We start from the raw sequence: 27,514 nt of genomic DNA, 5'->3' as shown, positions 1-27,514 counted from the left end.
ACAAGGAGGACTCGTAGAGCTCCTCGTCCAGTGGAAGTAAGAACATTTGCTCATTCATTCATTCATTCATTCATTCATTCATTCATTCATTCATTCATTCATTCACGGCACTAGTATCTGTGCCTATGCTGGGTTAGGAGTGGGACCCAGGTCTGCTTTGCTTGGTTTGCCCAGAGCAGTGCCATCGCAGCAACTTTGCTGTATGTGTGAACTTTTCATAATGAATTACAGGGAGAAAGCTGCAGGTAAAAAAAAAGCCCAGCTTCACCCATCTGGCATGGCTCAGTGGTTGAGCGTAGACCCATGAACCAAGAGATCGAGATTTGATTTCTGGTCAGGGCACATGCCTGGGTTTCGGGCTCTATCCCCAGCGGGGGGCATGCAGGAGGCAGCTGATCAATGACTCATCATTGATGTTTCTATCTCTCTCTCTCCCTCTCCCTTCCCCTTTCTGAAATCAATAAAAATATATATATATTTTAAAGCCCAGTTGCTTGTTTTCTTCACACCAGCCCCAAATTAGAAGAGTCAGATCCAAATCCACCTCCCTGAATTTTCAAATCAGTCCTATGAAGCAGGTATCATACCCATTTAACAGATGGAAATAACAAGAGGGACAGAGAAGGGAAGTGACTGGCTCAAAATCATGCAGTGAACTGGGGGTTGAGCAGCTTTGAACCTGGGTCAGCCTCATGCTGAGTCCAGTCTGGGCACATCCTCTCTGCCCAGGCCATCTGGAGTGAGCAGTGCCTGCCTTAGAGCTGGAAATCAGAAAGATGCATTTGGGGGTGTTTCCAGGTCCCCCATCTGGGGGCCTACCTGGGTTCTCCAGGAATATACCTAGACCAGGGGCTGATAAACCCCAGCTCATGTGACACCATCCGGGGCTAAACACAGCTCCTGAAATTAGCCACAAACCACAAACCTTTGTGGTTTTGGGGTTCAATGCCTGATTTGCAGAGCAAATCTGGATTCCGGTCTTTCATAATTATACGGTGTTTCCATCTCTGGGTTTGGACTCAGGCTCCAGCTGCTATATAAGGGGCCTATAACCAGACTCAGCCCAAAGCAGAGGGCCTTGTGAACGGGACCTCTCAAGACTGAACTGCAGGGACCTACCAGGGGTAAGGAGGAGCCCCTTCCCTTTCAGTGTCCAGGTTGACGGGAAAGCTGAGGTCCGCTGCCTGCTGATGCCAGAAATCCCTTCATTAAAGAGCCCATCTTTTTAACTAAAGGTGGTGATATCTCTTTGAACACAGAACTGTGGGTAGTGGGGTTAGGATGAGGTGAGGAAGACAGAAAAAAATTCTTACACCAATTCTTGCACATATTCTAGTATAAATGAGCGCCTCTGATACTCTCCTGGGAGCCGATGGGAGTAGGGGGAAAACACTTGGGGGCTCAGGGAACTTCAAGAGAAATGGGGGCAGGGAAAAGGAAAGAGGGTGAATAAGGGGAGGGGCCTGAGGCCAACAATTTCACAGTTTGGCCCAGATGGGAGGTGACGATTATCTGAAGCTGGTGAGTGGGACTGGGGTGATGGCGTGAGAGGTGGGCGATGGCATGAAGGCAGCACAGTACAGTTTCCTAGAGGCTGACCAACTCACCCAAACATGCAGCATCACCCCTCCAAGCCCAGCCCCTGACCTCAGAACCCAAGACCCACTTCTTAGAGGCCTGAGATAATAGTCCCAAAACAATAGCACTAGATGCTATTTCTTGAGTGTCTATTATACACCTGATAGAATGTGTTATGATTATGAAGCAGAGGTTCAAAAAGGTAAAGCCTCTTGCCTAAGGATTACACCCAGATGCCTCTGGTCCAGAGCCCTTTCTCTGAATTAACCAAATGGTGTAAAACTGCCTCTTGCAAAGAGGTGGGAGAGGGTGTTGGCTGGCAGGCTGGCTGGAAGCATGGAAGGGTGGCTATATGAACGTGTTGATAGGTGGATGGACTGATGGAAGGATGAATGGAAGGCTGGATGGATGGGTATATCACTGGCTTATTGGCTGTTGAATCATGGATGGATGGATGGATGGATGGATGGATGGATGGATGGATGGATGGAAGGACAGATGGATAAGATGATTGAAGAGGGGGAGAAGGATGGTTGGATGAGTGGATGGACGAGTGGATGAATGAATGGTAGGACGGCTGGAAGCATGGATGAAAGGACAGATGGCTGAGCCAGAGAGGGAGAACTGATGGTTGCAGGAGATAGGTGAGTGGATGAATGGATGGGTGCATGGAAGGATGGATGGGTGGGCAGGTAGGTAAATAAAGGGGTAGATGCTAGAGAGATTTCCCCAGAGTCTGCTTGCTACCAGCTTGCTGTTTTGGTTGGAATCCCCATGACCTCTCTCTCTAAAGCTCATTTAAAAATTTCGTCTTGTGAGATAATCTAACATCCATGTACGGGGCCAGTTTAGTTCATGGGTCTGCTTTGTATCTCCAGATTTATTTCAGTTTGAGAAACGCAGAAAGTGGTGTCACTGCCCAGCCGGGCGTGGCTCAGCGGTTGAGTGTTAACCTAGGATCTAGGCGATCAGGGTTCGATTCCTGGTCAGGGCACATGCCCGGGTTGCAGACTTGATCCCCAGTCGGGAGCGTGCGGGGGGCGGCCGATCAATGACTCATCATTGATGTTTCTCTCTCTCTCTCTCTCTCTCTCTTTCCCTCTCCCTTCCTCTCTCTGAAATCAATAAAAATATATTAAAAAAAGAAAAGAAAGTGGTGTCAGAAATTCTGGACTCTGCTCCATTGTGTGACCTGGTTCCTTTTCCCCAGAACCTCTGCTTCCTAATCATAACACGTTGTATGAGATATATAACAGACACTCAAACAGGATGCTGATGTGACTCTCGGAAGGAGGCACCCAGCTCCTCTGCTGGCCAGGGTGGTGATGGCCAGCTACTGCCATCTGACGCACTGTCACCTCAGCAGGAAAGCGCTTGCCAGCATGTGGACGGCCTGGTGTGTGGCTGCTCTCTGTGTGACAGCTGTGTGTGGCTTCAGCCAAGAAACAAACACGGTCCTCAGGGTTACCAAAGATGTGCTGAGGAATGGTGAGTCCAGTCCTGCAGGGGGTAGGGGTGGCATTGGGCGGACAAGGCTGTCCTGCTTACTCTGAAGTTCCCAAGGACCCTCTTCCTCACTGGCAGATTCTGTATCAAGTGGATGGGTGACTTCTCTCCGGGCTTTAGTTCCCCCCTTTCCTTTTGGTTACTATTTCCTGAGCACCTACTATGTGCCAAACACCATGTTGGGAACTTTATGCATGAGGCAGTAGAGAGCAGTGATTAAGAGCTTGGGTTCTGGAGTCAGTTTTCCCGAGGTACAAATACAAATCTGTGACTTTAAGTCTATGACTTGAATTCTCTGAGCCTCAGCTTACTCATCTGCAAAATGGGTGTAGTTACAGTCCCCATCTCAAGTTGACCTTCTGTAAACTTAGCACAACTCTCAGCACATAGAACGCTCTCAAAAGCGGGAGCTATAATTATTCCTGCTTCTAACCTCCCTGCCCCAACCCCCACCCAAGGCTATTACAAGAATAAAAAACTAGGTCGTCTCCTGTCTGAGTGTCATAGGCCTCAGTTTCTTTATCCATCAAATGGGGACAATAATTCTGGCTGTGACTACTTCCCAGGGATCAGTTAAGAGAATGCATGGAAGTAGATTTTTGAAGCTGGAAAGCATGGAGCACTTGGAAGGGAGGGCAAGGAAGCAAATCTGTCCGGGTTTGGCTGACAGCTGTTGAAATCTAGTTAAAGTGCGAGCACTTGAGTGCATCGTGAAGGCAGCAGCTAATGAGCTCACGAGGGTATCAGGGCTGGTGGGTCTGGAGAAGTCTTCGCATTTGACCTCGGCATTTAACCCGTGGGAAAAGTGGGGCCCAGAGAGCCCGGCAGCGCTCCAAGGTGGTGCCTGGGGCTGGAGGTGGGAAAGGGAGGAGCCCTGACTGACACCTTTGCTTCTCCACAGCCGTTTCGGGCACCCTGCAGCAGAGCGATGCTCTCCACTCGGCCCTGAGAGAGGTGCCCATGGGCAAAGCTGGTGGTGACGGTGGTGGGCCTCTCCTGGGGGGTCTGCTTGGCGGAAGTGGAGGTGGAGGCGGCGGGGGAGGTGGTCTTCTGGGAGGCCTGCTTGGTGGTGGTGGCGGCGGGGGTGGCGATGACCTGTTGGGTGGAGTTGGAGGAGGGTTATTGGGTGGCAGTGGCAGCAGTGGTGGGGGGCTGTTGGGTGGGGGGCTGTTGGGTGGCAGTGGCAGCAGTGGTGGGGGGCTGCTGGGTGGGGGGCTGTTGGGTGGCAGTGGCAGCAGTGGTGGGGGGCTGTTGGGTGGCAGTGGTGGTCTCTTGGGTGGTGGCCGACACCGTTACGATGACTACAGAAGCGCCGACTTCCCCCGAGGTGTCGGTGGTGTTCCTTACAATGATTTCCATGTCCGAGACACCCCCTCAAAATATACCAATGGCAACCAGCTGGGCGGTAATTACAAGTATGGTCGCATTGAAACCAACGACAACGCTGCTCAGCTGGGGGGCAAATACCGATACGGTGAAATCCTTGAGTCTGATGGAAGCGTAAGGGACCTTCGAAGCAGCTACTACCGCAACGCTGAGAAGGTGCATGCTGGCGCCAGGGACCTTCGGCGATATAAGTCAGCGGAAGGCGCGGCGACAGTGGGCAGGCTGCACCGGCGAGAACTGCGGCCAGGAGAGATCCCACCCGGGGTAGCCACTGGGGCCCTGGGCCCAGGTGGTTTGCTGGGCACTGGTGGCATGCTGGCAGCCGATGGCATCCTGTCAGGCCAAGGTGGCCTGCTTGGCGGAGGTGGTCTTCTTGGTGACGGAGGACTTCTCGGAGGAGGGGGCGTCTTGGGCGTGCTCGGCGAGGGCGGCATCCTAAGCACTGTGCAGGGCATCACCGGGTAAGGATGGGCCAGGCTCTCCCTATCAAGTCCCTTATGACGAATCTCCAAATGGGTGGAGCTGGAGGAGGGATGGTCTTCAGAGCCTTGGACACGTCAGGGTTGTCTTGAGAATCTCAAGTTTTATGGTTTTGGGTCTTGTCATTAAACAGTCCTGAATTGAGTCCCAGCTCAGCCTTTTATATCTGTGTGTGCCTTCGGACCATTCCTTTCCTCTGAGTCTCAATTTACCCAGCTGTAGAATGGTCGTAGTAATATAGTTTAGGTGGGAAAAGCCCAAGGATTTAAAATCATACATACAGGGTGGAGCAAAAGTAGCTTTACAGCTGTGAGTATGTGAAACACAGAGTTTATTTTAGTACTATTATTCATTAATTATTGTATTATTTTCCATATGAACAACTATAAGCCTACTTTTGCACCACCCTGTGTATATTATAATTTCAACTCAGCCCAGCCTCCTCCTCATATTCACTATTTAATTAAAAAATATATAGAACTCCTACTATGGTTTGGGCACTGTGTTGGCATTGGAAACACGGTCCCACGGTTAGCCAAGAAAAGACACGTGTCTTGTCCTATGGAGCTTGCAGGCTAGTGTGGTGCACGGGCATTGAAAAAGAAAACTGGAGATAATCATACAATCACCGCAGTGGTAGGAAGTTCATGGAGATGAGGGTGTGTATAGTAGGGAAGATAAGGGAGGCTTCCTGGAGGAAGAAGACCTTGAGCTGAAATCTGAGGATGTGTAAGAGGGAACCAGACAAGAGGGGCAGGGACAAGCCAAAAGAATGGCATCTCTAAATTTAAAAAAATAAAAGGAAATACATGGAAGCAGTGGGCAGTGGGAGTGCAGGTCATGACATTTTTTTGGCCTTTAATCTCCGTGTTTTCCAAGTTCTATCCATAAATCTCAGGTCTCTTTAGAGTCAGGAGGACTGAATGGGACACAGAAAAGGGGTGAGGGGTGAGGGAGGGCGCTCCCAGGTGAGTGGCATGGCCAGCAGAGGCGGTGACTGCCCTCTCATTGCTCTTGGTCCCTTGCAGGCTGCGAATTGTGGAGCTGACCCTCCCTCGGGTGTCTGTTCGGCTCCTGCCTGGTGTGGGTGTCTACCTGAGCCTGTACACCCGCGTGGCCATCAATGGGAAGAGGTGTGTGCCCTTGGCCCTGGAGGGGACCCCAGCATCCTGTGTCCTGGCCGGGAGATCCTGGGCAGGTTGTTTCGCTTCCCTACACTTCGGCCTCTTTGTCCTTAATTCGGGGACTAATAAGGTCTAATGTGTTGCCACCAAGTGTATGGCTTCTATCTCTGGGCTCAGGTCATCTTTAGGTCCCGTCAGCAGCAAGGGCAGTCTGAGAGATGGTTAAGATCTAGAAGGCTGGAGTCAGGTGACAGCCTGGGTTCAAATTCTGACTGTTTTGTAAGCTGTGTGACCTTGGGCCAGTCCCTTAATGTCACTGAAGCTTAGTGTCTTCACCTGCAATGGGCATAATGACATCTCCTTTTCCAGGTGGCTGTGGCCACAAGTGAGGGAAGGTAAGCAGATGCCTCCCTGAATAGTGCCTCCCCCTGGCAGATGCCTATCAGAGGACCTCAGAGGGTGGACTTTTGCATTGGTTTCTCCCGATGGATTGAGGTCATGTCTATAAAGTTAGGTCATTGTGTGGTCACCTTGGAAACCAAAATTTACACATAGAGTTCATTTATTGACCCCAGTTCCCAGCCTTTGAAGCTCTCACAGACTGAGGAGGGACATAGATTTGTTCACAGATAACTTGGACCAGGGAAGTCTTCTGGTTTGGGACCCCTAGAGATGAGCCAGGGGCATAATAGATGCAGAATAGCAAGGGGCAGGGGCAGCAAGGATGCGAGGTGCCAGGCAGGGCTGGGTGCGGCTGGGCTTGACTCTGTCTCCCTGCCTCATGGTCTCCTCCAGCCTCATTGGCTTCCTGGACATCGCTGTGGAGGTGAACATTACGGCCAAGGTCCGGCTGACCATGGACCGCACAGGCTACCCCAGGCTGGTCATCGAGAGATGTGACACCCTCCTGGGGGGGATCAAAGTGAGACTGCTGCGAGGGTGAGTACCAGCGGCAGTGCGTGCCTTGTGCGGGAGAAGGGTGGGACGGCCAACGATATGGTTAAGAGCAGAGGCTTTAGAAGCATCCCGTGGTTCAGATCTCAGCTCCACTCGCCCTTGCCGTGTGACTTTGAGCAATTCGGTTGCCCTCTCTGAACTCCAATTTCTTCATATTTGAAATGGGGGTAATTCTTTTTCTTTTGGAATTGAAATAATGAATGTAAAAACCCTAGTGCAGAATCTGGCACATTTTAGGAGTTCCTGAGTATACGTCTAACGGGTTTTGTGTCCATTAGTGCCCCAATTCATAAGAAAATTTCCCAGTTGGTTCTGTCCAGTGCAATCCTGGTCAGGGGGTGAGTTTTTTCCTATTACTCCCTCCCCACAAAGTGCCCGAGTCCCTACCCTCTGACCAGAGAGGTTGCAAGTGTCCGTGTATGGGCCAGTACGCTGCCCCAGGTGACGGTCTTGGATGACAGCCCATCGGGGCAGCTCAGGACAGAGCCCTTTTCTCTTCACTCCCTGGCCCTCATCATGGGAGATTCCTCTTTGGCTTTTCTCTTTGTGTCCTCTGGCCCCCTCCTCCCCTCCCGTGTTATCAGTCTCTTGGTTCAGTCCTGCCTCCCCCCCCCCCAGCTCTCATCTTATCTAAACTTTGGGAGCAGAAAAACTCATTGTACAGCTTGAACCCAAGAATTTCTGGTTCATGTGAGATTCTCTGAATCTTTGTTTCTGCTCCAGGAGAAACTGGCCCCTGGCATTCCGTGACGGGGGCGGGGGGGGGGCAGCACATAGGCACCTCACCGATGGTTAAATTCCCATTTTCACTAGGAAATACAGTTGGTAATACATGGTTCGAAAATATAAAAAGACAGAAAGGCATAGAGTGAAGAGCCCACCTCCCCTCGGGCCCTTCTCACCAAGCTCACCTTCCCATTCCGTTGTGCGCACGAAGCAAACAGAAACGCAGACCCTCGCTCCCCCCTCCTTTTAACACGAACGGGCATGTGCTGTAAACACTGTCCTGCACTTTTCCTTCTTAACTTCTTCAATGTGGAGATTTTTCTGTATCCGAACATTGAGAGCTTTGTTTAACTTTTTACAGCTGTGGTATATAGTCCACTGTCTGGGTAAACCATTTATTGGCCCAGCCCCTATTGCTGGGCTTTGCAATTTGTCTGACCTTCTGCTCTGACAAATACTGTCACAACGAATAGCCTTTTACATGCATTTCACGCGGGGCCAGTGGGTCTACCAGATAATTTCCCAGAAGGAGAAAACCATCTGTGCCCACAACGTATATAGATTAACTTCAAACCATCCCCCCAACACACACACATGCACACATGCTCACACATGCACATATGGATAAACACACATGTGCATTCTCATGGGTCTTATCATTTGAGGAAAACTGGGACCAAGACAAGGCCCCTTGGGGTGTGAATCCACTTGGAAAGGAGACCAAAATGCATAGTAAGCTTGGGGAAAATGCTCTAATTAGGATTTTATCTCAAGAAATTCTTTGCTTTGACAAACTGGCACAGCATCGGACAGTCAGCTACAACCTGGGTGGGGGGCATAGGCAGGGCAGTGTTCAGTAGGGTGAAGGGGGCCGGCTTTTAAGGGATCAAGTTGTCGGTGATACTTTTGTGTTAGGATAACCATGTTTCCCTCGTCTTCTTATCGCCACAGGGCCTTGGGAAAGGAGCACTTGCATTGCAAGCCTGTCTGTTTGTCCATTTATGTGTCTTGTTTATGCATCAATGATCTCTTTCCCCCTTAACTAACTTGTTAGAGCTGGGTGATGCACTTAGAACTTGTGCTGGGTCCCTTCTCTGGACCTCAGTTTTCTTGTCTGTAGAATGGAGTGCATCTCCCAGTCTTCTCAGCACCAACGACTTGTTTTCTCTTGTGGACCACCTGAGTGCAAATTGTCAGCCAGTATTTCTTCTTCCCTTCCTTCCACAAACATTTATTGAGCAACTACTATGCACTGGATACTGTGCTAGGTGCTTGGATAGAGTAATACATTCATTTTCCCTTTGGGAAGATTGCACAAAGCTTCAACGAACAGTCCATTGGAAGAGGGGCAGAGAAGCAGGAGGGACCGACATTTGCAGTTAAAAATCAGGAACATCCCAGCCTGGGCCTGGCCCAGTGTAGAACTCTAGAAGGATTTGTTTGTTGAATGAGTAAGTGAATGGATGGGTGAGTGGATGAGTGAATGGAAGTCAACCAACTTGCCTGAGTAGCCTGTCCAGCGAGGTCTAGGGTGGAGGGGCACCACCCTTCCGGTCTTCAGAAAAATTGTCCAGCTCTCATTATTTAGGCAGAGCCTGGCCTGGGACCCGAGTGTGGACAGCCAGGGAGCCCCTGTTCATCCTGCTTCTCTCTCCTCAGGCTTCTCCCCAACCTTGTGGACAACTTAGTGAACCGAGTCCTGGCCAATGTCCTCCCTGACTTGGTAAGAACCTATCCAGAAGCACAGACTTTCCCCAGGCCGAGAGGCCACAGTCCAACTTCCATCCCTGTGGACAGGCAGGTGACCCAGAGGCATGTTCTTGGGGTCCGGGGAAAACCCTGAGGAACCTGAGGGACAGATTAGTGAAGATTTAGGGAAGTGGAGCTTGAGAATCGCACAGTTCTGAGTTTGAGTCCTAGCCCTGCCACTTCCAAGCTGCGTGACAAGTCATATCACCTCTCTGAGTCTCGGTTGTCCCATCTGTGAAATGGGAGAGCCTTCCTTGCGGGGCTGCGGGGAGGACAGTGCCAAGCTCAGAGCAAGTCAGTAAGCACTAGCTGCATCGTGGGTAGGATTCGTGCGTGCCCTCCGCAAGCCCCGCACGGTCACTGTCTTCATGCTTTCTCTCGCCCGCAGCTCTGCCCCATCGTGGACGTCGTGCTAGGTCTTGTCAACGACCAGCTGGGACTCGTGGACTGTAAGTTCTTCCAGCTCTGTTTCATTCGGCCGACACCTGCTAGCGTGGGGACAGCAATGTCTGGGAGGACCCGGCGTGGTCGGGGCTCAGACCCCCCCACACCCTTACAGTGCTGTGTGACCGATGCCTTGGGGGAGAGTCTACCTGGACTTTCCTCTTGTCCCCCAACATTCCTCCACAAAGGCCCAGAGGGAGGAGGCTCCACCGGACCCAGGGGCCTGTGGCTCTGGACTAGGAGTCCGAAGGCTGGGTTTGAGCCCTGGCTCTGCCCTGGCGGGTGTGTGGACTTGAACAGACTCCTCCCCGTTTCCTCATCTCTAAAATGAGGGGTTCAGCTTCAACCCCCAGAGGGACTGGAGAGTAAGGAGACATGTGGACACTGTCCCGGTTCTTAGAACCAGGCTCCAGCACCCCCCGATCCAGGGTTTCCGAGTGGACATTCCGAAGGCCAGCCTGCTCCATGCATAACGGTGGCACCTGAGCCGTGCAGGGCACAGCCTCTGCAGCCATACAGGGTGGCCCTCTCTGGTGCTGCACCCATTTCCCTGGGATGCCAGGCAGTTTGAGGATGGCTTTCCCAGACAGGTCAAATTCTCCCCCTTTGTGGCCAGAATCAAGGGAGGAAGAGCCTGGAGAATGGGGCTATTCAACACGAGCAGTCAGGGAAATGTCCGATTCCATGAAGCACCACATTGTGGGAACCCCAAAGCTTCTTGCCCAGTGCACAGGACTTCTCAGCTTACAAAGCTTATCAACACCCAGGACCTCACTGCCCCCCACAGGATAGTCCAAGGAGTTATGTTAAACCTATTTTACAGGAGGAAACTAGCTCAAAGAGGCTCAGTGTCTCACCTGTGGTCAAATGGCAAGGAAGAGGCAGAGTTAGGATTTGAACCCAGAACTCTTACTCTTTCCATGGTGTCTAGAGCTGGAGCCTTGCTGCCTTGGGACACAAAGAGGGAAGGTGTCCGGGAGGGTGAGGGGACCTCTCTGTAACCCCCACCTTTGCCTGCAGCTCTGATTCCTCTGGGGATATTGGGAAGTGTCCAGTACACCTTCTCCAGCCTCCCACTGGTGACTGGGGAATTCCTGGAGCTGGACCTCAACGTGAGTGCCTGGACTTCGGGGCAAGGGGAGGTGGCCCTCTCCCTATAGACAGGGATGGGAACGAGGGCCCCCCAAGGCTTCTGCTGAGTGCCTGGGTAGCAACATTTGAACAGGACCCTTTTATGATTAGATGAGGCCCTTCTAGGAGCCATGTTAAAAAAACACCATAATCACAGCCAGCATGTCTTAAGTGCTTGCTGCGTACTAAGCACATTTCTAATCCAACCTCACCGCAACCATATGAAGTAGGCACTCTTATTGAGGAAACTGAGGCACAGAGAGGTTAAGCCCCTTGCCCAAGGTCACAGCTAATAAATGTGAACCTGAGATCTGAATCCAAGCAGTCTGGCTTCTACTAGAGATGCTGCTATGGGCTTGAGTTTCCTGGAGGAATGAATCTAGTCACTAGTGTGTGGGTAAAGCATTAACAGCCAGATCCCATGATTAAAAAGAAAAAGTCCTGATTTGTAGCATGTGCTGATTTCCATGGTATAACTACTCCCACCATGGCCAATTGCAAGCTACCAACAAGTCTCACTGAACATGGAGCTGGGAAGAGATGCACAGACTAGGCTCTAATGAGCTGGGTGTGTGTGTGTGTAGAGCGGCTCAAGCTGACGTAGAGAGGCCCCTGGGGCAGACCACGGAGAAGAGTCTGGTCTAGAGAGTAGATATGCCAATGCATATTGTGTGGGTGCATAAACATGCTAACTCACTGTGGCCGGGCTGAGGGGAGAAAGGATCTATGCACACATGTATTTAATGTATATGGTGACATACCATGGCTATAATCATAAACAGTCATAGCGTGGAAACTGCAAGAGACCCCATGCCATCACAAATTGAAGATCTTGGGGCCATAAATGAGTCACTCAGACCCCGTGGGTTTAATCAAGGAAGGCTGCCTGGAGGCAGATTCTGGGCTTCACCCAGCCTTCAGCCTCCTTCCTCAACTCTTCTCCCTGCACCCTTCCCTGTGACCTCTTTCCTCTCTGCTTCCCTAGACTCTGGTTGGGGAGGCTGGAGGAGGGCTCATCGACTATCCACTGGGGCGTCCAGCCAAGGCTCCCAGGCCGAAGATGCCAGAATTGCCCCCAATGGGAGACAACACCAACTCCCAGCTGGCCATTTCTGCCAACTTCCTGGGCTCAGTGCTGACTCTCCTGCAGAAAGAAGGGGCACTGGATGTTGACATCACCAATGGCATGGTGAGTCATGGCCCCACCTGGGGGTGGGGCCGGCTGGGCAGCAGACAGCTTCCAATGGATCCTGTAGTCCCCATGGCCTTGGGGAAATTGCTTTAAATCAAGAATTATAGACAGTCCACCCCTTGACTATCTCCAGTTCATGGCTGTGTATCAGTTATGTCAGTGTTTACCAAAGCATGGCGCCCAGGAAGATTTTAGGTGGTTCCCAGACATGGCATTCAACAGCATCAAATCATACGGTGAGAAAGTTTCTCACTATCTAATTTTATCTAATTTTATTCTAATTCTTTGTAAAAAGCATAATATATACATACATTTATATGTATTTCCATATAAATGTTTAGAATCCTTTTACCTGGTAAACACTCATACTAAGTAACTAAAAGATACACAAGAATAAAATACTCTTAGGTATGCTCCAGAGTCATTTTCTCTCCCAACCCTTTCTTCTGAAAAATTTCAAGCTTTCAGGAAAGTTGTAAAATAGCACAATTAGTGCCCAAATATCCTTCACCTAGATTCAGTGGTCAATATTTTGTAATGTTTTCTTTATATCCATCTACCCATCCATCTGCCCCCCACCTATCTCCCTATCTATCTACCTCTCATCAGCTATCTACCATCTACCTGCTGTTGAATAATTTGGGGTTTTCAGAAACATGACCTTTCACTTCATAAACTTCAGTATGTATCTCATAAGAACAGGATGTTCTCTACGAAAATCACTGTACCAATTCTGTCACTCTTTGATTGCATTAGGAGGAAAGCCTCTGTTTGTGCCGGGATATAGTTAACCCTCTTTTGCCCTTTAAGTGTCCTCTTTGTAACTTAGAGAGAACAGGACGCACCCCCAGAGCCCTCCAGAGACGATCCCATGCAGGGAGTAGTGGCCCTGCTTTGTTTATATTGCCTTTAGCTTTACAGCTGCCATCTCTACCCAGGGGTACTGGCTTTCTACTTTTTAGTATCTGAGGTTTTGAAAAGTGAGTGGATTTAAAGAAGACATTAAGTAAACAATGGTACAGGTGGTTCGGGGTATTGCAGAATCAGGCATTCAGTGGACGTGGGCTGTGCATGTGGACTCACTGAAGCCCACCTGTTTTAATGAAGAATTACACTTTAGGGGACCAAGAGGTAGGCCTTGCCTCCTCCCTCTAAGTCATGCCTATGGTAAGTTGAAGGGCTGGCCTTGTCCCCTTAACCACAGGACAGCTGCCGTGGTCTACACGGTGGCTGCCGTTACTCAGGTGGGGCCTCCCAAGGGGACCTAACGGGGGAGGAGATGCCCCACTGGCTTTCTGGGGACGCGGGAAGCGAATCACTGGTTCGCGACCCGTCAGCCCAGCCGCAGGGACTCACATGCCTCTCCCTGTCCTGCAGTTCGAGGAGCTTCCCCCGCTGACCACGTCCACGCTGGGAGCCCTGATCCCCAAGGTACGTCAGGCGGCCGCGTCTCCTCACCTTCAGCCCGCCCCGCGCTCAGATAGTTGGAAGGGAAGACACTGGGTGCTAGGGTGGGGTGCTCTGACCCCCCCCCCTCGGGGTGCAATAAAGAAGGCTTGGAGGCCAGACCCCTATGAGGGCAGGCGCGACGTGGAGGGTTGAGGTGGAAAGGTCCTGAGCTCCAGCTGTGGACTGGCCTGCACTGGTCTAATCCTGGCTGGGCTACTTCCTCGCTGCTCGCTGTGTGTTTTCAGTCCAGCATCTTAACATCTCTGAGCCTTAGCTTCCTGTCTGTGAAAAAAGGGTGGTAACTCCTATTCCACAGGCTCATCAAGCAGAGTAAAGGCCAGAGACATGACCTTCACATGAAGGAGATGCTGTGTGTAAAGATGCCAATGCAGGCACATGTGGTGCTTGGTGACTCTGAAGGAATAAAACCATATCTATGGAGCACATAGACATGAACTTGAATTCCAACTCAGCGCACCCCAACCACAATCTCTTAGGCAAATGACTTTTCTCTGAGCCTCGGTTTTCTCATCTGGAAATCAGGGCAACAATGCTCACCTCACAGGGTAGCCCTCGACCTGAGATTTGAATCTAGGCACAGAGGAGGTATTTGATAAGTATTAATTACTATTCTTCTAGTTAACAATAACAAATTCTTTAAAAAAATAAAAGAGCAAATGCACTCTTATCAGATTAGCTGCCATAGATAATTGGAACAAAGGCCTTGCTTATCTCAGTTCTCACCCCAGCTCTGGTCCCAGGCCTGTAACCTTGCACTTGGCAGCAAATAGCCTACTAAGTGTTGTGCAGGTGTGAAGGATTGCTGTAATCTACAGCCATTTCAGACATTTTCCATCTCTTTTTTTTAACCTGTCTTGTCTAGTTCTGGGTGGAATTCAAAGGAGTCAGGAAAGGAGGCCAAACTCTACAAATGGTTACTATCGCCTTCATGGGGTTGAAAGCTGAATGGCAGAGCACCATGATCTAATGTCATAGGCAGGTGGACCCCTCCCATTGGATTTTTACTTATTGGGCCATTTCTTATGAACACTGCATTTACAGTTTATGAACATTTTTAGGAATTCACTCTTTCATTTGGTTCTAATCATTCCCCCATCCACAGGGCCAGAGTGATAACCCATTTTACAGATAAGGAAACAGAGGCTTGGAAAAGTCACACAATATGACAGCGGCAGAGCTAGGCTAGTGCAGGGACTCAGGCCTTGAAATGGGGCTGGGTGTGCAGCAGGGGGATTCAGGCTAGACCCTGAAGAATGTCTCCTAGAGACCAGGCTGGGGTAAGTCACCAGGAGAGGCTTGGCCAGAGCTAATATGGGCATCCTGAGTCTCCTGCTGCCATGGGGAGAGCATTTGAGGTGACTTCTCAGTGCCCCTGGGAAGGCAGGTGCTGCTAATTCTTGGAGACTCTGTATGTTGGGTTGGGGGTAGTTGGGATATAAGGCCTCTCAGGGAAGTGTCCTGAAAATCCCTTTGTGGAAAGCCAAATCATTGATTTGTTGAAAGCCACTTTGCCAAAGGGTGAATTCACTGAGTGGTCAATTGGCTGAATTTACTAGATTTGCCAGTAGACCAAGAGGTTGTTCAAAAGACTTTCACCTTGATTGTGTTCAAGAAAATCAATAAAGTCTTCTTAGGGCCAGGACCCACTCTAACTGCATTACATATGGAAAAGTTTTCATTTAAATGGATTTTTTAAAAAATCACTCTATGGTTTTTCTCATATATTTATGCTCATTTAATACAGTTAAGAAAGGTTCCTTAAAATAAAATTTTTGGTAAAGCCCGTTATTTAGCAGTTATGGGAAACCGGTCGTTTGATGAGTTGTACCTTTAGCAAATTAGCTTTTGTAGCAAACTGCTCAGATCCCTCCCACTATGGGTCTCTGGAGACCCTAGCAAGTCCTGAGCAGGCTGTGCCTTGCTCCAGGACTTTACCGTGAGACACCTTAAATTGTGGCCTTTCTCATTCCAGTTGGGGCATCTAAAGGGAGGAAGGGCATAAGCTTCTGAGAGACTCAGACCTGGGCTGGAGTCTCAACTCTCCTGCTGGCCTTGGACAATTGCTTGGTGCTTCCCTCTGAACCTCAGTTTTCTAATCTGTAACATGGTGGAAAAAGTACCCTATGGATATTGTAGTAAGTTAATGACATTGTGAATGTCCAGGTGACTCCATTGCACTCAGTACCAGGTTTTGAGCATGTTCATGCATCAGGCATTGAGCTTGAATCTTTGCTGGCAGCATCACACTTAATTCTCACAAGGGCAGCCCCTTGCTCAAACTCAGCAGCAGGCTGGAGCCTTTATGAGTGGATTATAAGATTCAAGTGATGTATTGGATCTGAAGCAGCCAGTGTGAGACCTCCCACTACCCAGGGCCCTGCTCAGCCTGGCCTGGTGTCTACCCACAGGTGTTCCAGCAGTACCCCGAGTCCCGCCCACTCACCATCAGGATCCAGGTGCCGAACCCACCTTCAGTGACACTGCAGAAGGACAAAGCACTGGTAAAGGTGTTTGCCACCTCTGAGATCATGGTGTCCCAACCCAATGATGTCGAAACCACTATCTGCGTCATCGATGTGGTGAGTGTCTGGGGGTGTGGGCCCTTAGAGTCCACAGACTCCGTCAGATCTTCACAGTCCCCACCATAGTGACTGTACGCTTGGCTATGAGGCCAGCTGATCTGATTCAAATCCAGTCTTTAGCACTTCTAGTTGTGTGACCTCAGGCAAGTCACTCCCTCTCTCTGGGCCTGATTTTCCTCTCTACCACATGGGTAAGGCAGCAGAGCATTATTAAGATGCTCAGAGCAGTACCTGATATTTCATAAGGGCTCCAAAAGGGTTGGTTATTATTGTTCTCATGGTTTGTATACCACAGTGCATGGCAAAGTAGGCCCCTGTCATGCATTCAACAATATTTATTGTGTACCTACTATGTGTTATGCTTTCTATTAGATGCTGGAGGAAGGGAAAACTAGACAGATGTTACTGGCTCTCTTGTCCCTGGTACATAACAGAGGATAGATACAAATGCAATTTCTACAACTATTTCATAGGCAAGAATCCCCTTAAAATTATGTTGCTCCCTTTCTCAAAAGGCTTTCTATCAATCCTGAATCTTAAGCCAATCCCCTCACAATGGCCCGCAACATGCTTCCAGAACATCCCCTGGTCACCTTTCAGCTCCTCAGTCTTTCCTCCAATATGCCAGGCACAGTCCCACCCCAGGGCCTTTGCATACGCTGTTCTCTCTGCCTGGAAATCTCTTCCTCCAGATATCTGTATGGCTCACACCCTCATTTCCTTTAGGTCTCTGCTCAAATCTCACCTCCTCAGAAAGGTCTTCTCTGACCACCTGTCTAAAATATTCCCTCCCTTCCCATCTCTCTCTGTACCCTTAACTTGACATTATAAAATGCATTTGTTTGTTAGTTTATTGCTGGGCAAAGATGCAAATTGCCTTCTTCACTGCTGGATCCCCAGAGCCTAGCGTAGATAGGGTCTAGCACATAATAGGTGCTTAGTAATTATTTGTCAAGGGAGTGTGTTGTATTAAGTGCCATTTCCCCTTCCATGGTTAAAACTTTGGACTTAGACATTTGGGCTCTGTCCCATCTGCTATGACCTCCTAGTCTCTCCACCCAGGGCTCAAAACCAAATGAGTCACTTCTAGTCTGGGAGATAGGAGCATGGTAAGCCCTCTCATCATTAGATGAGAAATTCAAATGGCTGATTCTCACCCAGTGAGAGGAGATGGCTGCCCTGCCCCTGATTTAGTCCCTTGTTGACTAGTCCCTACTATGTGGAGATTTTCCCATCAACAGCCCAAATGTTTGTTTGATCCAGCTCAGAACACGGCCACGACTCCCCAGTGCCCCCAGTGCCCCTGAATCCTCTCCAGCCCACTATCCCTGCCTGGTCTGGCTCCATCCCACTCTAGTCTCCTGGAGTCCTGTCACCTCCTTGATCTCGAGCTTCCTCTCTGTCCCTCTAATGCCAACCTCTTTACTTCCCCAGGGTTTGGCATATGCCTTTCCCACTGCCTGGACCACTCTCACACCCTCTCCTTCACCTGGCCAAATCCTACCTATTCTCCAGGCTCACTTCAAAAGCTATTTCCTTATGAATGGATGGAGTGATTTGCAATAGGTCCCTGCCATGCACGCCCAGAGCCTCTTCTCCATCATCCCAATGAGCATTGTTATTGTTGTTACTAGTAATGTCAGCTGAATTTGTTAGCAGCTTCATTTTTTTTTCATAAGACCAACTTTATTTATTTGGGGGTAAGGGGAGGCAGGGAAGCAGAGGGATTTTCTTACAACAAAGCTTCTGCTTGGAGAGGGCAATGAGTCTGGACCTTTTATGCCCTCTCATGGTGGGGCGGGGCAATTATGATTGACGGTGATGATGCCCAATCCCATCTGCAATGGCTCATCTGAAGCAGGTTTCCTAAGCTGCAGGCCACCCCACCCCCTCTGAGACAGCTGGGAGAGGCTTGTAAACACCCCATGCCAATCGCCGGCTTCCTGTGACAGTTGTCTTTCTGCGAAGTGTTCACTCAGCCCTTGCGTGACTTACTGGTGAACAATAGTTAAGGAGGGCAGTTTATTATTCCTAACCCCTCCCCTGCAGAGGGGGAACCCGTCATATGGTGAGGTTACTGGTAGTCTCAGCTCACAAAGGAGGTTTGACCAAAACCCCAGGGAACAGCCTGCTTTTATGCTCAGTGTTAATGGAGCACCTAGCCAGTGTGTGGCACACAGTGAGCCCTCAGCAGGCAGTGGCCAGCACATGACAGCAGTGACATTTCATTCTCCTTCCTTTTCCTCCAGGACACAGAACTGTTGGCCACGTTTTCTGTGGAGGGTAATAAGCTCATGATCGACGCCAAGCTGGACAAGTAAGGGGGTTTGCGGCTCGGGCTCCTGCCCCTAAGAAAGGCCTCTTTGGTGCTGCCATGTCTGGTGCCAGCTCACAGAGGGACACCAGGGAGGGCTTAGAGGTCTCCTGGCTTGGCTTTCAGCACTGGGTAAACCCAGGAGGCTGCAAAGGTCAAAATGGGCGATGATTGCAAGACCGCTGGCATGAGCCAGGCAGGGAGGGTGAAGCGTGAGCTTAATAGAAGGAACCCACTGCCAATGACAACATCACTGATAATGCCGCCCTGCTGCTGCTGCAGGCTCTGCACCAGGTACTCGCCTGCATTGTCTTGTCCTACGGAGTCAGGGCTGTTACTCTCCCATTTTAAAGAGGAGAAAACTAGGGCTCAGAGAGGTGGATTTGCTTTCTCAGGGCCACACAGTGAGTACAAAGAAGGGCTGTGAGGCAACCCACTGGGACCACTGACTGGCTGTGTGACCCAGTCTCTGAAACTCAATGTTCTCATCTGAAAATGGGGGTAACTGTCCCTACCTCATAGAACTCATAATAATAATAACTATTATTTATTGGACCATTCTCTGCGCCAAGCATTGAGCTAAGCCCTAAATGTGTCTTAATTCATTTAATCTTGACCTCAGCCTATGTAAGTATTATGATTATTCCCACTTCAAGATAAATGAGATTGAATGTAAAAATGTCAGCACGTGCCCAGGTCATAAGTTTTTCTCCTTACAACAAATATTTATCAAGCCCAACAATGGGAGTTACTCATAATATGATACTAATCAGAGCCCCCCAGGAGTCCGCAAGGAGGCAAGTTCGACCTGAGGCCTGGGTGAGAAGGGCTGCTCAAAGGGCTGGGGTGCCTGGCAGAGCGAGCAGCCGTGGGGCGCAGGAGAGAGCTTGGGTGTTGTGGGGGATGGGAGTGGAAGTCAGAAAGGAATAAAACGTGTTTCTCTCCTGCTGGGTGCTCGAGTGGCTCTGCCCTGTGGGGGGGTCTGGCCTGGCCTCTCTCAGGCAGGACTGTCAGTCTGCAGGTGAAATTTGGACACAGAGAGACTGAGACCCTCATAGTGCAGGGAGAAAGCTTGAACCCAGGCCTCGGGCCGCCCTGCTCAGAATAGCACAGCAGCCAAGAGCACAGGCTCAGGGTGCGAGTCACCCTGGAAGCTTAGGTTCCTCCCCCACAGGGTTGCTGAAAGAATTAAACAAGATATGATGATTGTGTATGTGTAAGTGGCACTTGCCATGTGCCAGGCACAGTTCAAAGGGCTTTACTTGAATTCCCTCATTTAGGCCTGGTATCCACCCACTTTGCAGAGGAGAAAGCAGGCATAGAGAGGTTAAGTGTTTTGGCCAAAGACACACAATTAGCAGGTGGTGCTGCTACAATCTGAGCCTTGTGTGAGTGGTATATAACACCTTGGCATTGTGTCTGGTACATGGTTGGTGCTCAATACTTGGAGACCACCATTGTTTTTATTAACTGCTCTCAGATCAAGAGAGGTCCTCATGTGGATGCTGGTGGAGGGGCTCGTGATAGCTTAGCGACATGCAAGCCCCCCGTGACTCCTAGGCAATCATTACTTCTGATGGGCTGTCTACTTTGTCTGCAGGACCAGCCTCAACCTCAGAACCTCAAATGTGGGCAATTTTGATGTAAGTATCAAACAGGCCCCAGAGCAAGATTTGGGAATGGCATTGCTGTGAGACTGATTGAGGCCTGAGGGGTTGTGAATTCCAAAACTGTGGCATCAGCCCTGTCAGGCCTCATTTTACAGATGGGGAAACTGAGGCCCATAAGCTAGGGAGGGGCGGAGTACAGATTCACACCTCCAACTCTGCCTACAATACCCATTGTATTGCCATTCTAGATGACTGCCTCCATGGAGGCCACTTGGCCCAAATCCCTTTACTCCAGGGTGGCGAGGTAGGGGCAGCCACATCCTACGGGACCCCTTTCAGGGGGCTCTGCCTTGTCACTGACTCCCTTATGACCTTGGCAATACCAACCCACCATGAGCCCCAGTTTCATCATCTGTAAAACAAACAGGTTTGGGTGTATTTCTAACCTCCCTCCCACCCCCGCTTTCTGGAATTCTGCTTTTCTAATCAGACACTCTGAGTCTAGGGCTTGGTCCTGTTTCAGGTCTGTTCATTCTTGGGTCCCTCACCCTAATTAAGGCTTCAGAAATGCCCCTCTTTTTTATTTTTTATAAACTGACAATGAAACAGGTGCTGCTTCCTAGGACAAGCTTCGGTGGTTTCCACATTGCAGACATAGCAAAATACCCATTGTATTGCCTATTTTTTGAGCTTTCAAACCCAAACAACTAGAACCCATGGAGTTGGGATCACAGCTTCATTTTATAGACAGAGAGGCTGGTGCCCAGAGAAGGACCGATGTGCCTCACAATGGTTTCTAGCAGAGCTGGGGCTAGAACTGGAACCTCTGGACTCCAAATAAGAAAAGCAGTTCACACAATGAAATCAGTGACTGTTTATGGAGCAATGGCGACTGGCACCAGCCACTAAATTACATACACTTTAAAAAACACACAAGCTTTTTTAATTTAATCTTCACAACAAACTAATGACTTGGGGACAATTATTAGCCCATTTTCCAAATGAGGGAGCCAGACACAGAGAAGGTGAGTGATTCACTCCAGGTCACTGAGCTAGTGAGAGGCAGTGCTGGGATGTGAGTCACTATAGTACCACAGGGCCCTATGCCACGGCCGGGGTTCTACATGTAGGAACTGAGCTTGGTTTTGACACCACCCTACGAGGGAAGGATTATTCACTCCCATTTTCAGATGTGGAAACCAAGGCTCAACTCTAGGCATTTTACATGATCTGCCCATAATCCTCACAGCATCCTTACAAGCTGGGCTTGCTGGTCCGCTTTTCAGATGAGGAAACTGAGGGTCAGAGAGGTGAGGGAACCTTCTCAGAGGTCCATGGAGGCTGAGCTGGGATGGGAACCTGGAATGTTGAGTACAGGGCCCAAGAGCCTTCAGTGACATCATTGTGGTTTAAGAACAATCTGCCATAGACCCTGTGCTCTGCCTCCTGGGGAAACTGGCCACCCTTCAGTCCCTGCCTCCCCGTGAGCCTTGGACCAGAGCTCGGGCTGCCTGAGGCCTGGGCCTCCCCATCTGTACTGAGCAGATCAGATGAACCTTGGAGCTGCTCAGCTCAATGGTTCTGGAGTCACAGGAGCTCTGACTGCCAGGTCCCAGATTGTCCCGGAGTAGCTCTACACCTTCCTCTTGGGCCACAGGGCAGGGCCTGAAGCAGCCTTTGGGATCCCAGTGAACCGTTGCCTGGGATGAGTTCTTGCTCTTTCCCTGCAGGTTGGCCTCATGGAGGTGCTGGTCGGGAAGATTTTCGACCTGGCTTTTTTGCCCGCGATGAATGGTGAGTGGGTGCCAAGCCTCCCGGGGGCACGTGGCCTGGGGAGCAGGTGGCTCCTGGTTTTTTGGACAAGTTTGATGCACAACCGTCTACCTCAACAGCATTTCTAAGAACTTCATTCTAAGCTTGTTTATTTAAGCCTCTGAACGCAAATGTTGCCACAGGGCCCAACAACTCCCTTATTTGCTTCTGCTGTATTTTTTCTTACTTGACTGATCGTTTTTGTTTCGCTGATTATCTACATCAAATTCTGGTTATACATAAAAATTATATGTGTGCAAATTTTAGGAAGTCCAGAACAGTTTAAAAAAAGAAAATCTCACTTCCCGGGGCAATTAATCTCAGCATCTGGGTATATTTCCTCCTAAGCTCTTCTTTCTTCATTTTCCCCCTAATGCAGTCCAAGATATTTCTGATTTATTTTTATATGCTTATTTTTAACTGTGGTAAAATACACATAGCATAAGATTTACCATCTTAACCATTTGTAGGTGCATGGCTCAGTATTGCTAAGTATATTCATTGTTTTGTCCCTGACTTGTGATTGATCATGCATTTGTTTTACCCAGTCATTAGAGATAAAGCTAAAGGTGCTCTCACCGACACCCCGGCCCCCTCACCCATGATCTGCCTCCTAGGCAGCCACTTGCTCAGGTAGAGGGTTTTCTCGCCCAGCTTCATAAATGGGGTAGACAGCACACGGCTCTGCCTCTCTGGGGCTCCCTGTTGGATGTGGTGCCCTCTGAGGGCTCCGTCAACTGGGTGACCCCATTAGGACTGAAAACCCAGTCCCCAAGACATGCTGCTCAGTCGCAACCTCTGTCTCCCCACTTCTGCTCTGTGGAAGGGAGAAGTGGGGCTGGCACCCGCTGCACCAGCAGGGGTTCCTGTGGAAGCGCTTGGTGTCAAATAGACCCCTATTCTGAGGACTGTCACAAGAGGAGGCTGACTCTAATTCAAAGGACAGTGCTGGTCACAAAGCCCATGCCATACCGAGCGGGAGAGGGTGATGTGAGGAGGTGGGCGGGGCTGGGGGAAGGAGGCGGAGACTCTTGTCCTCGCTGGGTCACTGGGAGGTGGTGGGACCTTGGCAGCAAGTCCCTCGATCTCACGATAATGCAATTTATCATTCTCGGAAGCTAGAGATTAGATTCGAACCATGATTACCAAGTAGGTCCCATGGAAAATTAGTCCCAAAGGATACTCTGAGAAAAGGGTTCCATGGGCAAGCAATTTTGGAAAATATGGCATATATTTCTCTAGGGTTCATTCACAACGCCCTTGGCTCTCGGAAAAGTCCTGCGGGAGTCGAGTCTGTTTCCCTTCAGTTAATCCAGCTTGCCCTGCTTCCCTGCCCTGCCTCCCTTCATTTCCTCTCTTCTTTCCGTATTACTTTCTTGTTTTCTTGAACATGAATCGGCAGGTCTACTCAGGCTCTGACCATCTAAAAGCAAACAGTTCATCCCACGTGGTCGCTTGTTGGGGCCCCACGTGCACCCGCCCAGGCCTTCATTCAGCAAACATCCGTCTCCCCTCTGTGCCTGGCCCTGGGGACACGGTCCTTGTCTGCCAGAGACTCACAACCTGGTAGAGCCGAGGTAGCAGAAGTGGAAACAGAGAATTAACATTTCGATGGAGCAGTTCAGGAGCAGCAGCAGGAGCCCAGAATTGCTTGGCCTGGGGCGGAGGAAGCCTCAGAGAGGAGGTGACATCGGTGTCTCAGGAAGGCTCAGAACTCGGCAGGCAGCCAGGGTGAGGGAGGGAGCTACCAGCAGGAGGAACTGCAAGGACGGAGGCCCAGAATATAAAAGAAATGACTAGTCTTCTTGTGGATGCCGGTGGCTTTCCGTTGGGTGACACCTCTTGGCTGTGATGGCTGTTCCTGACCATTTGGTTTTTCACAGCTGTGCTGGGCTCCGGTGTCCCTCTCCCCAAAATCCTTAACATCGACTTCAGCAATGCAGACATCGACGTCTTGGAGGTAAGGGGAGATAAAGCTACGGGGGGGGGGGGGGGGGGGGGGGGCGGCAGGGCAGGGCAGAGCAGGACAGGGCAGGGAAGGGAAGGGTGGCTCAGCAGGGAGCTCTTGCTTCAAAGGCTGGGGCCCAGGGAATTGGAGGCAAAGCTGTTAAGAAGCCTCAAATGAAGCTTTGCACATTCACAAGCTCATGTGGTGCTCATGACAGATGTCACTGCCCCCATCTTACAGAGGGAACACTGAGGCTCAGAGCAGTAAGGGGTTTGCCCAAAATGGAAGTGTGATGCTGTCCATTGAAAAACTTATTGATCACCTACTGTGTGCCAGACAACATGCAAGGGGCTGGGCATACAGAAATATATATGACCCTGGTCCATATGAAGCTCTCCCAGCCAGTGGGGAGATGAGCCTTTGGGTAAATATTCCTGAATAATTGCTAATTATAATCATGGCAAGTGCTTTAAAATTCAAATGTAGGGGCTTTTTGTTTCCACCATAAAAACCACATGTGCCTCAGTATCTGAAATTTGGAAAATACAGAAAAGGTTAAACAAACACGCATTTAGCAACCCAGAAATTACCAGTTACAACATTTTCCTGATTTTTATTCCAATTTTTCTGGAGTTTTATTTTGAAACATAGCTTTGATCAGGGAGTCAGTAGAGCATTGGGCTTAAAGAATGAGAACACTGGAGCCCAAAGGCCTGTGTTCAAATCCTAACTCTGTCAGCTTCCAGTTGGGTGACCCTGGGCAAGCTACTTAACTTCTCTGAGCCTCAGTTTTCTCCTCTGTAAAAAGGGGCTAATCATAGTACCTACCTATCATGCTGCTTTTAGGATAAAATAAGATTCTGCATTTAAAGTGCCTTGTACACCCCTGGTACATACTAAGCATTTTAGAAGTGTCCATCACTGTCAGTGTCTTCACTATAATAAAGAATGCTGCAGCACATATTGGTGCACAAAACTGTTTCTGGACTCAGGATTTAGTTCCATGGAACATACTCCCAGAAGTGGGATGAATGGCCTCTGCCCCAGACTGACAATTTACTTTCCAAAAGGTGGCACCATTTGTACTGCCACCAGCAGTGTGCAGTGCAGAGAGCCCAGCTCCTCACACTCATGCCAGGCTTGGGCCTCTGCTCAGGGGGCGGCCCCCTGCCACCTTATGGGAACAAAGGAGGTGACAGTGACCTTGGATGGGCAGTGTGGGCAGGGGTCAGATGCAGGCTCTAGGACAATCCTCAGGGATGCTGGTCCTGGTGCCTTAAGTTCCAACAGGACCTCAGCACCGCTCTTAGCCTCAGTTTTCTCATTTGAAAATGGGGAAAAAACAATACCCATCTCATGGAGTTTCTCGTGAGAAATTAAACAAGTACAGCATTTTAGTGTTAACTGTTATTATTCATTTTAATGGGGGGGGTAGGAAATATGAGTGGGATTGGCACAAATTCATCAGCATCCCCACCATCATCATCTTCATCACTTTTTCCGTTTGCTGAGCATGTTCAGGGCCCCACTGTTCTCTGTGCCTTTGAGCCCTACCACAACCTTGGCTGATGTTTGCCCTCAGGTTATAGGTGAAGGATCTGAATATCAGAGGTGGCAGAGCCACTTGCCCAAGGCCGCCCAGCCAGTGAGGGGGAGGGATTGCACTGAAATAACTGAGACGGCTCCAACCAGTGCTTCTCAACTGGGGCTGTCCTGCAGCCTCCCCGCCCAGCCTGAGGGCCTTTGTGAAGCTAATGGGGATGAATTTTTCTTTCCTGAATAGTCATGCTTGAGTATTTTGTATCAAAAGACATTATTATATTACAAATTACTTACCTTGTATTTCTTCTTTATATTCCAATAAGGGAATTTTACTGTTTTTAAAAATATATACGTGCAAGTAGATTATATAATCTATGGATTTTTATTTCAGAATAATTAAAGAGATAACACAAACACCTGTAATAAAATGTAAAATGGAGTGTCGGGTCTGAGAGGTGGAGAACCATGGGTTTAAACAAAGACTCAGAGGGTCTTGTAGGCTCTCTGTAAGTGGTAGCTATTTTTATTATTATTATATGGGTCTAGTCATTTATTTCAAATTTTTATTTTGAAATAATTTTAGACTTACAGAAAAGTTGCAAATATAGTTCAGAAAAGAAAGTTCCAGAATACTCTTTGCTCAGTTAGCCTCTTACATAATCAGAGTGCAATGATAAAAACAAGGACATTAACACTGATACAAAGTTATCAGCTCATCTGCAGACCTTAGCACCAGGTTTCCCACTAATGTCCTTTGGTTCAGGATCCCACTTAGCATTTGGTTGTCACCCTTCCTTAGAGTCCTCCAATCTGCGACAGTTCCTCAGTTTTCCTTGTGTTTTATGTATGACCTTGACATTTTTTATGAGTCTGGCCAGTTTGGGGAGATGTCCCCCAATTTGGACCTGACCCATGTTTTCTCATGATTAGATTGAGGTTATGTATTTCTGGCAAGAATGCTGCCAGAGTGATGCTGTGCCCTTCGTGTGCTGTATCAGGGCACAGGACGTCAGCATTATATTCATGGAGAGGCCGACTTCCATCATGGGATTAAGGTGGTCGCTGTCAGGTTTCTCCACTGAGTGACTGTTTTTTAATTTGTTGCTAATAACTATCTCATGGGGAGATCCTTTGAGACTATGGAGATACCGTGTTTTTCATCACACTTTCGCCCACTAATTTGGGCATTCGTGAATGGTTCTTGCCTGCAACAATTACTACCGTGGTGTTTGCCTAACGGTGACTTTCCATTTCTAGAATTCCTTTACACTCATTAGTCAGAATTCTGCTGTAAGAATGAGCGTCCCTTCTCCACCATTTATTTATTTACTCAATTATTTATATCAGTGTGAACTTATGGGTATTTATTTCCTTCTATGGGTTAAATCTATTACTTTTATTATTTATTTTGCTGTAGATATTTTTAACTATGAGAACTGGATTTTGGAAGAGTAAGGAGAGGGGCTCAGACCTGCTTCTCTTATTTGGGGGAAGAAGGAGATAAGGGGCGAGGAGGGAAGTGTTTTGCCTCAGGTCCCCTGCAAGCTAATGACACAGCCAGGGTGACCCTCAGGCCCCTTGGGCCCCAGTGCCCCCACTGTTCAGAGTTACTGCTTCCCAGAATGTGACTTGCCTGATGCCAGGCTGCAGCCAGAAGCCACCTCACCCACTAACTGGGTTCTCTGTTCTGCCCTCCAAGGACCTTCTGGTGCTGAGCGCCTGAGTGGCAAGAGGCAGAGACGCTGCTGCAGCCCCAGAAGAAGGCAGAAGCAGCCCTGCAAGGGTTCAACCTAACAGTCCCCGGCCCCGAGTCCCATCAGCCCCCACAACAGGTCCCTCCCCTCCCCAGTCCTCGGACCCCCTTCCCACCTGCCTCCCACCCAGAGAAAGGACCCAGCCATTGCCCCTATTGGCAAAGGGCCCATCCACGGTCAGCCCCACAGTCAGCCCCCCGCAGGGAGAG

General features: G+C 49.5%; 1 protein-coding gene across 1 annotated transcript; it reads left to right on the top strand.

The window, feature by feature from the left end:
* The first annotated feature begins 2,960 nt into the window (after positions 1 to 2,960).
* On the top strand, positions 2,961 to 27,274 carry BPIFB4 (BPI fold containing family B member 4). Its single transcript, XM_016200589.2, has 16 exons — positions 2,961 to 3,066; positions 3,986 to 4,048; positions 4,412 to 4,931; positions 5,979 to 6,083; positions 6,870 to 7,013; positions 9,417 to 9,480; positions 9,895 to 9,955; positions 10,971 to 11,062; positions 12,067 to 12,270; positions 13,651 to 13,704; positions 16,152 to 16,322; positions 18,575 to 18,642; positions 20,240 to 20,282; positions 21,980 to 22,043; positions 23,945 to 24,021; positions 27,251 to 27,274. The coding sequence occupies exons 1-16, from the start codon at positions 2,961 to 2,963 to the stop codon at positions 27,272 to 27,274; spliced, it is 1,860 nt and encodes a 619-aa protein (XP_016056075.2).
* Positions 27,275 to 27,514: the final 240 nt, after the last annotated feature.

The sequence above is a fragment of the Miniopterus natalensis genome, chromosome 7 (assembly GCF_054644295.1).
Source record: "Miniopterus natalensis isolate mMinNat1 chromosome 7, mMinNat1.hap1, whole genome shotgun sequence".
NCBI classification, from domain to species: Eukaryota; Metazoa; Chordata; class Mammalia; order Chiroptera; family Miniopteridae; genus Miniopterus; species Miniopterus natalensis.
The sequence above is the reverse complement of the archived record's forward strand: the minus strand, read 5'-3'. Positions and strand labels throughout refer to the sequence as shown.